Source organism: Tachypleus tridentatus, chromosome 8 (assembly GCF_004210375.1).
Source record: "Tachypleus tridentatus isolate NWPU-2018 chromosome 8, ASM421037v1, whole genome shotgun sequence".
Lineage (NCBI taxonomy): Eukaryota > Metazoa > Arthropoda > Merostomata > Xiphosura > Limulidae > Tachypleus > Tachypleus tridentatus.
Window position 1 is genome coordinate 112,943,836 of NC_134832.1, and position 12,217 is coordinate 112,956,052.

The 12,217-nt window shown below is 31.0% G+C and overlaps 1 protein-coding gene across 6 annotated transcripts in view; it reads left to right on the top strand.

Moving 5' to 3' along the window:
• LOC143223228 (zinc transporter 7-like) overlaps nt 1-12,217 on the top strand; it is a 66,023-nt gene that overhangs the window by 46,515 nt on the left and 7,291 nt on the right. For 5 of the 6 annotated variants that reach the window (XM_076450875.1, XM_076450876.1, XM_076450873.1 and 2 more), the window contains exons 5-6: nt 740-889; nt 3,660-5,843. In XM_076450875.1, the coding sequence (XP_076306990.1) occupies nt 740-821 (82 nt within the window). In that variant the 3' untranslated portion in view covers nt 822-889; nt 3,660-5,843. Of the gene's footprint in view, nt 1-739; nt 890-3,659; nt 5,844-12,217 lie in introns of those variants that run through there. The other variant, XM_076450874.1, reaches the window with a different exon arrangement.

The window sequence follows — 12,217 nt, forward strand, 5'->3', positions numbered from 1 at the left end:
ACATGATTCAAAGAGCAGTAAAAGAATAGGATAAAAATAGATGTTAAATGTTACAAGTCTTAAGGTGTTTAAAATAAATAACAGTAATTTTGTTACAGCCTGCAGTTATCCTTTTGAAAAAAAAAGAAGATATTTTAATTATTTTTTTTACAGTGGTTATAAGGTCAGTTAGATTGACTGAGTCCATATAGTATTAGAAAAAAACAACAGCAGATAGAATATACAACTTCACTGAAAGAACGTTTAATATTCATTGAGAGGGTTTAAAGGTTATGCAGATGAAATCTGAAACTGTAAGATTAAAACAAAAATTATTTTTAACCTTAACATGAAAATCATCTTGCACTCAAACAAAGCATAGTCTAAGTCACTTATTGACTCCATATATTCACAAACAAACATCTTCAGTGAAATTGCTTATTTGAAAATATCTGATTTTTGGTATACAAAAGACATAATACCGACTAAAAGCTTATCATATCTAATTAAGATAACCTTTAAATACTACATTATATTATATATACTTTTATGGTTACCTAATGGTTACAAGAAGGTTGCAAGGTTCAGCAATTACATAACCCATGTAGAGAGAGAATTAATGTGGTTTCTTTATGTTATATGAAAATCTCACTTCTGAAAGCTGTAAATAGTGTTTTTTTCATTATTCTGATATACAGTTAATTTATTATGTCTAAACTTAATTTCTGTATCTTCATATTTTGTGTTTGCTGACGTACAGGTTATGCAGTTGGAAGAAGTATACAGTATGCAAGAACCACACTTTTGGACACTTTGTAGTAACGTTTTTATTGGGACCTTGAAATTGGAAGTAGCTGCCAAAGCAGATGCTAAGTATATTCTTAGTCATACTCACAATATATTTACTCAGGTAAAAAGGAAATATTCTCTATTAGTTTGTCATATTTTTTATGTAAATATATTTTATAAAATTATCTTATTGTGAACAAACATATGATCTGTTAACCTCTTGTTACACACTAATAACCTCTCTTAGACTTAAATGGGGTATTCTCCTATGTACATATATGAAATATCTTATAGTTTATTCCTGCTTCTTAAACAGATTATACAATTTTTGTAAGGCATTATGCTTAACTGATTTACTTTAAACATTTATGCTTTTGTAAATATTTCACACCAAATAAAATGTATTTAAGGTTTTATATGGAATAATTATTGTTTTTACAATATAGCTTTCAAGTTTTGAAAAACAATGAAGAAATTATACTTTGTGATCTGGTTTGATACCAATATTTTATTTGTAGAACTTTAATGGTGTTGATATAAAATGAAACTTTGAGCACAATATTAAAAAGGCTTTTACTAGTATGTAGTGCTTTTATGTAAAAATACATGACCAAGTTACTGCCTTAATTTGACTCTAGATTAGGGGTTCCCACACTTCCCATCACAAGGCACTCAGAACATTTCACATCATGACTGAGCCTAGCCTGTTCCAAATAATTCTTTAGCAACAGTGTACTTTTTAACCCTTTCATGCAAGTACTACTTTAAACACCTTTACTAACAAGTTATGTGAAAGAAATTAACACTGTAACTTGTGTTATAATTTGACGTTTTATGTTATACAAGTTTTAAGTCCTTTATTTCAAAAGAAATCTGTGAAAAAAACATTTAAAACTTTAGATGTGACATGACCCACAAACTATGAAAAAATTCAATTTTGGCACTTTCATTTTTCTTTAAGGTAATCCCCATCACATACACGTATATCTCGACATTACATTTCTTTACTTACCATTCTTAATTGACACACACACATTCCAAAGTTCTTTAGGTGAATACAGTGATGGCTAGTTATAGATTTTGTCAAGCTCTGAAAAGTGCTACTCCCACCTTGTATATGTTTGTTAGAGTATTATAGCTTACATATAGAAGTTACATACATATCTATACAGTCATTAGAAAATTATTTTGAAATTGTCATGCAGTTTTTGCCATGGGATAGATGTAACTGTCTGCAGAATCATTGGCTGTTTGATCAACAGTAGCACTTATGGTTGTTTCTTACCTAAATATGTTACAGTTACAGTTAAATTGTATTTAGATATTACTTTTATATCTTAGTTAATTACATATAATTTAAATTCTGCAATGCATAACTGAAAGATTTAATTACAGATGCTTGTAGTAAGAGGGTTAACCTTATTTGTGTATTTGCAACAATTTCCCCTGAAACTTTTTTATGGAACCCTGGGGGTCTACAGTCCTCAGTTTGGGAGTCCATGCTGTAGATAACTATTGATTATAACATAAGCCCATTAGTCTTTCATAATATAAAAGGTATATTTCAGTTAGAACTTATAAAGAAAATATGGAGTAAGAAATATAAAAACATTCCCACATACTTTGCAAACAAACGTTTTCACTAAAAATATCAGCAGGTTTACACTGTTAGATAGTTACTACTAGGTAGAACTTTATCATAACGATTAAGCATATTATGTTGTAACTTTCTATTATATTTTATGCATTGAACTTCTTAACTAAGTTATTGAAATCTTAAAAAGGAAACTTATTGCTTAAATTTTTTTGTTTCATTAATTTTATTCTGAAAACAGGTATAATTTTTAGACAAATATTTTGAATATGAAATGGGGTTATGTATAGAAGTAATACTGTATCACAAAAATAGTGTTTTTTTCACAATTTCTGTATTTTATAAAATATGTAGCTTGGAAGTGGAACAAAGCTAATCAAAATATGATAAATTGGAGAAGCTGTAACTGCATTAAAATTGAACAAATACTTACAAATTTTATCATAAAAATGATGATAGTTTGACAGATTATGTTTAGAGTAAAAACGAATATATGCCATTGATTTATCTTACAACTTATTCTAATATGCCAGTTTAGAAACATGTTTTTGTGATTAACACAGGAATTTCTTTTGGTCGTTTAGAAAACATTTTTAAGTTTCTTTTTCTAAAAATATAGAACAAATTGGGGTCTGAGAAACCAAAGCATGAAGTTATTTGTGTGTGTGTATATGTGTAAACATATAAACTTTTAATTAAGTAATACTAAATGTTAATTTCTTTATCAGTCTCTTAAATTTCTATAAATAGATTCATTCTTTTGCATCATGACAGATTTTTCCAAAGCAATTCATCCCTATCACACCAAACGTGCTCACCCTTTCAGCCGTGGGGGATTATAATGTGACGGTCAATCCCACTACCTGTTGGTAAAAGAGTAGCCCAAGAGTTGACAGTGGGTGGTGATGACTAGCTGCCTTCCCTCTAGTCTTACACTGCTATATCAGGGACAGCTAGTGCAGATTACCCTCGTGTAGCTTTGCACAAAATTAAAAACAATCCTGTGCAATCCATGATAATGAATTCTGAATTTTATTTCCCTCTCCAATATCACAAATGCTACAAGACCATTGTATTTCCATGCACATTGGATAATGATACAGTGTTAAAAATTGTTTGTGTTTTGGGTTAAAAGGTAAGTGGGATTATCTTAAAGAGTACAAATTTGGAAAGGTTCATTGGCCTGTTTTGAACAAAAATTAAAGTTTTTGTAGTTCAGAAATTTTAAAGGTTAAAATTATTAAAGCTGTTATAGTTTGCTCTGTAAGGTGTAGTAATGGCAATTGTCTTTTTGCAGGTGGGTGTATGTGAACTTTATGTACAAATAGACTATGCGGCTATATGAGGACCAGTTTCCCACTTGTAATTTCAGTTGAATGCTAGTACTTCCAGGCTGTTTCTTGTCAACAAACAAAAAAAAGACATTCCTTTGTTAAATCCTTATTTTTTGTAATCTTTGATCATTATTTTCTTCTGAATGGCATTAAGAGTCTTTGTTGAGAGATGTAATTTCTGTTATGAAAGAAGTTTCCATGTTATACAATTAAGATTGGTAAAATTGTAAAGTGTTTATAAGAAATGTTGTATTTTTAAAACATTTCAGTTTAATTAAAAGAATGATAGTACCTGTCCACTTTAAAATAACAAATTAAATATCTTAGTTACATAACAGAAACATGTTAAATATACAATTAGAAGAAGAAATGCTTTGTACTAGTACAGCTCTGTTATAGTTTGTTTGCTATATAATTTTCTTTTAAAATAGATACCTATACAAGTATGTACTACTTACAAAGGCATCTAATGATGCCAACTTTTTGACTGAGATGATCTATACTGAACTTTTAAATTTAATTATCTAAAGGGTGGCAACAACTAGTTTGTTTGAAATAATAAACTGGTTGTCAAATAAAAAGTTGTGTGTGATAACTGTTATTAAGCAGTGAAATTTGTGTTGTGATTTTGATAATGTACCGTTATTTAGAATATGATTATATTACCAATAATGATAAAAGATAAATTTGAATGTGAAAATATTGAATAATTTGGTAACTTGTTTTTATTTGAAGAAAAAAAAAGGGTACATTCTTGTGGACAAGTACCTTGTGCAATTGATTTCTTCAGCTTTATAGTGTTGGCCAGTAATCTAATGAAAGCAAGTTTACTTTGTGAACACAGGAGAGCTTCTGTCTGTGGTTAGGAGTAAATAGGTGTTAAAAAGGTATAAAAATAATTTTTAAACTCTGAAACAATTTTGAGTTGAGGAAAAGGAGAGAAAGCAAAGAGACCAAAAATTGGGAAAGACACTGAGAAGAAACAGAGGAAAATAATTAGAAAAATATAGAAAAAAATAAACTGTTTGTTGACTGACGAGTTTCTTTCACAGAAGCCATGTCACTACAGCAGTTGTCAACTGTTCACCTAAGGTGAAGGGATAAAAGCCTTGATAGAGGGTAGAGGAAAAATGTGACTTTCTTTTGTTGGAATACTATTTACCCCTTTAAGCAGACAGTTTTATAAAATGCTTATTGTATGATATATACTTTTCATCTTACCTGAAGAATTGGATAGCAACTCACTTCAGATGAAATAAAACTTTGTTTCTGAGCAATCTATTGTGAATATAAACATTTGTTGTATTTTTTTTTAATCATGTTTTAAAGTATGAGTAGTTTGTATCATATAGAAAATATAAATGCATGTCAATTTGTAAATTTGATATGTTGACATGTGAGGTAAATTGGAAACATCTTGGTTAAGGATAAGTGTTTATATAGACACACACACACAAACCATCCTTCTTCTCTGTTGATTCCAGGTTTTTCCCCAATGACAATTGCTTCAGTGACTTTTCTTTCTTTGAAGTTTCTTGTCTATTTTAAAGATTTGATGTTGAAAGAGCAAGATTCACTCATTGATAGATGACTTAAGTATGTTTTATTGTTTCCCATTTCATTAGGATGTTAATGTGCTCATTAGTGCAGGTTATGTAGGGATAAATATATTTTACTGACATACCTTCCTCTGTGATTGCAGATGCACAACCAAAACATTAGGGCTTAAGTTTTATTTTATCTGAAGTCAAAAGTGATACACTTATTCAAGTACTTTAAAAATACTTCAGTTTGCACAACAACTTGGAACTGAGAAATACTTTTCTTTGTGACTAGTGATTTAGTTTATTCAAAAATATTTTTATATTGCAAGTTGTGTTGATGAGCAAAAAAAGTATATAAAAAAGTCAGATATTAGTGTATTTAAATTTTAAAAGTAAAAGAAAAGGCCATTTAAGATGAATATTTAGCTCTTGAGTGTCATCAGTATTTTAACAATGACTTTGATCTGTACAAATCTAGATATATTTATGAGAGAAAACAAAGTAAACTTAGTTGCATGTTCTTAAGAAGGTGTTTTCCTTTATTAAGTTACTTTAACTTATTCAGTTCTATGTATTTTATCTAATAAATTCTTTTAGGTTCTTTTTACAGTTTTATTTTATTTTTCCCTAACTGGCATAAAATCAGAAGGTTGAATGCACTGCACTATCAGAAGAGTATCAAAATATAAAAAGCTAACAACAGATATCAAAAATTATGACAACTAAAATAACCAATAATTAATGTTGCTCAGTTGATAGCTTATGGTTGTTTCTTACCTAAATATGTTACAGTTACAGATAAAGTTAAATTGTATTTAGATATCACTTTCATATCTTAGTTAATTATGTATAATTTAAATTCTGCAATGCATAACTGAAAGATTTAATTACAGATGCTTGTAGTAAGAGGGGTTAACCTTATTTGTCTATTTGCAACAATTTCCCCTGAAACTTTTTTATGGAACCCTGGGGGTCTACAGTCCTCAGTTTGGGAGTCCATGCTGTAGATAACTATTGATTATAACTAAGCCCATTAGTCTTTCATAATATAAAAGGTATATTTCAGTTAGAACTTATAAAGAAAATATGGAGTAAGAAATATAAAAACATTCCCACATACTTTGCAAACAAACGTTTTCACTAAAAATATCAGCAGGTTTACACTATTAGATAGTTACTACTAGGTAGAACTTTATCATAACGATTAAGCATATTATGTTGTAACTTTATATTATATTTTATGCATTGAACTCACTTTATGCTCACCCTTTCAGCCGTGGGGGCATTATAAGTGACGGTCAATCCCACTACCTGTTGGTAAAAGAGTAGCCCAAGAGTTGACAGTGGGTGGTGATGTCTAGCTGCCTTCCCTCTAGTCTTACACTGCTATATCAGGGACAGCTAGTGCAGATTACACTCGTGTAGCTTTGCACAAAATTAAAAACAATCCCGTCCCGTGCAATCCATGATAATGAATTCTTATGAAAATATAAAAATACTTAAGTTCTTTCTGCAAACATTACAACTTCTTTATCGTGTCTCATTTGCATCACTTGCTTCTTTCCCTAACTGGTTTGGTGCAAAGGATCCCTCATGAGGAAGCCCACCTGACACTCATGTCACATGTGTTGCAAGCTCAATCGCATTATATCACTTTTCCAGTATCATTTCTCTGATTATTGTTGTTTCTTACCTCAAACTGTCATCATTCATCATAATGTGAGATGCAGTAAAAGGTCTAGGGATGCAAAATTTAGATACCATAAAGAAACTCATGTTTTTTTATGAAACTAGTAATGGACAATGATACAGGTCTAGAATGTTATTTAAGACTTAAGCCACAGTGAAGAGGTTTATATTTTCTTTTTACTCTTGACCTGTGTTGAGGTAGAAGTTTGCAACAGTATCAAAACCTTGATATGATGATAGCCACTTTAAACCTTTTCTACAAAACTACACTGCAATTCCTCACAATAATATATTATTCATTTGTTCAATAAATACTTAAAAAAGAAAGAACACTGAATATAAAAAAAAATAATGTTTCTGTCCTATAAATAAGGATCTAAACATTTTCATTTAAACTGTTCAAAGTAATCCTGACTGATGGTACATTTAAATTAGAAAAAATAAACTCGTGTAGACTTCGTTATGAACCCAAAAGCACTGCTTTAAACATGTGTATTACTGCTAAAATGAATTATCATTTAAACCATTCTTATTTTAATTTCAGATTAAAAATTAGACTTGTAAACAAATGAATTAAAACAGCTTGAAAGATTAAATTTCTAAAAACATCTGTGCACAGATAACACATTCAACTTTAAAGAAAAGTTAAAAATATAATACAAATGATATGGCATTCTGGGAGAAGGGGTATAATATTTCAATAAATACAACTGTTTATCTATCGGCCGACAATTGCACGTGACGTGGACGCAAGGTAGTTTTTTTTGTTTACTTTGATTGCAATGAATCAAAATTATACTGTTGATAGCAGTATTACAAAACGTGCCATAAAAATATAAGAAATAATGAGATATGTTTATATATTAAACTATTTTTATAAAAAATGTAAGTCATTAACAAATGACATTAGATTAATAAAAAAGGATACATTTCTCAAAATCTTGTATATTAATCAAAGAATCAAAAACTTGATATGTGACCAAAAATATGTTTTTGGGTTTTTTTATTGAATACATTTTATGAATCGTACTGCATTTTTTACTACAACTAAAATCAAATTGCGGATATCACTAAACAGGGGGTACCACTTTTGCATTTAGATCCATCATATTAGTGGTATCAAGGTTTTGGTTGTGGTGGATAAATTACAATCCTTACCTGCAGACTCTGGTCATGGCCACTGACGTAAGCACTTTGTATTTCTTTTGTATACTTATTCCCTTATTATACGCTAATTGGAACAAAATCAGAAGATTGAATGTGCTGCAATATTAGAAGATTACTAAAATATAAAAAATCTAACGAAAGATATTACGGCTCATACATAGCTCGCAGATCATTAAAATGTATGCCATCAAGTTGGTTTGATGAACCTTGCTATTGACGAAAGGCCTCGTTGACACTGGATATGACAGATGTAGTATGGTTGGCAAAAAACGTATTCTTTGCTTTCATTCATGGGTTATTAGAATTACTAATAAAGTTTACTTCTATTGACACTGGTTACTTGACCTACTATTGGAACAAAAAACTGGCTTGTTGGTTCACCGAGTCTTGTGAATGTTAGTTAAATTGATGTATAATAATAATAACATTAAACAATCGATGTTAAAATTGAAAACAAATAAATGTTTTCTTTTGTAATTCTTACCTTAAAAAACTGATTTATAAACGACTTAAATGAAACTTGTGATCCCATTTTAATTTGAGACAATTATATTTATTTGTCCTTTAACTCATTCTGAGCTTTTGCGCTTAAGCCTGTTAGTTATGGTTTAATCAGTTAGGAATTATTTGGGATATGTCAAAAGTTATTTTTATTTTAAAATGCATAATTTAATAATTCCAATGATTCCTAATATAGATCACTCAATGTGTATGGGGGTGTGGCCACGAGGAAGACTGGGAGGATTTTTCAGTCAATTCTTTCATTACATGGGGTGTATATACGTTTTATGTACTTTCAATTATTACTGGTATATTTACGACAAACACAGAAACATTTACTAGTTAGTAAAAGATTAATTACACAACTGAATTTTGTCTCCACATTCCATCATTGAGAGAAAATCCAAGTTTTGGTGCCACCCCAAACACCAGATCTATCGCCAAGGCGTGCGACTCGTAATCTGAGGGTCGCGGATTTGCATCCCGGTCGCGTCAAACATGCTCGCCCTTTCAGCTGTGGGGGCGTTATAATGTGACGGTCGATCCCACTATTCGTTGGTAAAAGAGTAGCCCAAGAGTTGGCGGTGGATGGTGATGACTAGCTGTCTTCCCTCTAGTCTTACACTGCTAAATTTGGGACGGCTAGCACAGATAGCCCTCGAGTAGCTTTGTGCGAAATTCCAAAAAAAAAAAAAACCCTACATGCTTCCTAAAGGTAAAACTTTTATTACAGTTCTTAACTTTATCAAAGCTTACTTTTCTAAATCTAATCCTAGTGTTTTTTATCTATGCCTCTTTCCCACCCATCACCAAGTTCACTAACACCATCCCTACCATCATCTTCAATATTTTTATCGTGATAACCTTTCTGTTAACCTTTTATGTTTTGGGATTTTTTGTATAGCAATGAAAATGTAAAACAAGCTTATTAAGCCACACACTGAAGAAATCGTACATATATTGAGATATCAAAATTTGTTTCAGGTATTCGCCCAAAAGTACATAAGAGCTGCTCTAGCCCTACTATATTTTGAAGTAATAGACTACAGGGAAGGCAACTATATAGTCAACAGCATTCACTACTAGATTTGGGCTGTTTTAATCAAATAATTGGATTTCATTGCCACTCTCAAATCGTATCTATATTCCCAACGCAGGTTTGTGCGGCAAAGACCTATAAACCATAGAACTTTGAATCTAAAGTCCATCATGGCCACACCCGGTTCTAGACACGCACGAGGGAGGGAAGATAGGCTACTAGGAATTATATGACAGGAAAAACAATGCCTGCCTCAATCACTTACTAATCATAATCTTACTTTACTCGTAAATTAATTAGTAGTTAAACTCTAGAACACATCACCATAAATGAACTAAATCACCTAAAAAATTCACTCTTAATGTTATTGATAATTTCTTACTTGTATTTTTTTTAATTTACCTGTGGCTTTTCAACCACACCTAAAGGGGAACGATGATACGCAAAACAGTGTTTATTATAAATCATTCGAATACATTGAACTACCAAGTATACTGCAATGAGAAGTTACCAAAAATCCTCACGTTTGCACTTGGCTCTCATTTCTTGTGATTTTCATGTATCAGAGTAAGTTTCTTACCATCAGCGAAGCACTGAGAAATACATCAGCTCATTTCGAAAAACATGTTACTTCAATACTGCTGAATAGCTAAATGTTTCACCATTGTTTTTAATTTATCTGTTAAAAGAATGTTTTTAAATTTCCTGGTATGCTTGAAAGTATTTACTTACAGAGTAAGATTTTAAATGCTGGCTAATCCTAAATTATACCTTATATAGGCTTTCACATTCAGAAACAGATAAAATTAATATTTATACTAAAATCACATATTTACATTAAATGAATTATAAGGAATCACACATGTTACCTAGTCAGTAACGTTTTCAATTTCACGCTTTTTTATTTCTCGAAAATATAATACAAACAGACAAAAAAATTACGTAGAATATTTCTGTAAGTCTTTGAATAGTGGCCAAGTTTGGTTGGAAATTAGCTACTGTCACTCCTATCTTCAAGGGAAGTAATAGAAGTTGTTCCAGTAACTACAGACCTATTAGTATTACATCACATGTAGGAAAAGTTTTGGAAAGTCTGATAAAAGAAACTTTGCAAATTCACTCATCAAAGTTTAGAATTTTATCGGATTGTCAATATGGGTTCACTAAGGGAAATCTCGCCTTACAAACCTTTTGACATGCTTTGAAAATATTACTATATGCATAAATGAGGGTAAGATTGTAGATTTAATGTATCTGAATTTTCAGAAAACATTTGACAAGGTTCCCTAAAAGGCTTATAAAGAAACATATCTCTGTAGATGGAGTGGATAAATTAACTAATTGGATAAAAGAGTGGATCGGTGGTAGAAAGCATAGGGTTGTTACAAATGGAGTTCAGTCAAACGGGGTTAGTATTGCAAGTGATGTGCTTCAAGGCTTAGTCTTAGGACTATTGCTCTTTTTGATTTACATCAATGACATAGTTGAAGGAATGAATATTAAATTTCTTAAAGTTGCTGAATGGTATCAAGGTTTTGGGTGTTATTATCTATGAAAAGGATGCTACTGTTTTAAACAAATGCGTGATGACGAGAAAACTCACTTGTAGAGAAAAATATATAAGTAAAAACGGCTGTAAAATCAGAACAAAAAGTCACCTTCACACGTTTTCGAACACTGCAAAATAAGTAAACACAACATAACCATAGAAAACACCCAAATACTGAATAAATAAACAAACATAAACAAAGGCAAAATTAAAGAAGCCTTACTTATAGAACAACTCAAGCCCAAAATAAACCAATACAAAGGAACACCTTTATACCTATATTAATAAATATAATTCAACATTTAAGCACGCCATCTACATTCCTACACTCAGTTACAAAACCACCTTCAAACATGTGGTCAGCTATCGGTCAGTTACCTCTTTCTTTCTTTGTGAACCTGAGGATGACGGAAGAAGGTCGAAACGTTGTTCGCTCTTCTACAGAGAGCTTTCTCTATCCATACCAGCCGTTTTTAAATATATGTTTTAAAAAAATGATTCAGACCATTCAGTGAGGGCAAATAAATAGCAGATGGGTCTTAATCATGATAAATGCATGTGGGTTATCATAATTTGAATTATAAGGGTAATTTGAATGTGAATAACCTCAACAGCATTTTCAATTTACGTAATGGTTGGTGAGTCTCTTAAGCCATCCAAGCAGTGTGCTGTTGATGGTGGTAGAATAAATAGGATTTTTAATTGTATTTAAAGAAATACTGACTACAAGTTCAAACAGGTTATAATTTCATTGTATAGGTGACTGGTTGGGTCACATTTGGTGTATTGTGTTCAGTCTTGGGATCTTTACCTTGGGAAAGACACTGAATTGTTGGAAAGGATTCAGAGGAGGGTTACTAAAATGGTGTCTAGGGGTTGACATATAAAGAGAGATTAAGATCCTTAAAATGGTATTCTCTTCAGAAAAGAAGAGTTTGGAAGATCTGATTGAAGTGTTTTAGATTGTAAAATAAATTGATCATGTTGATGCATTAACATTCATATTTAACAGCCGGAATTATAAAACTAGGG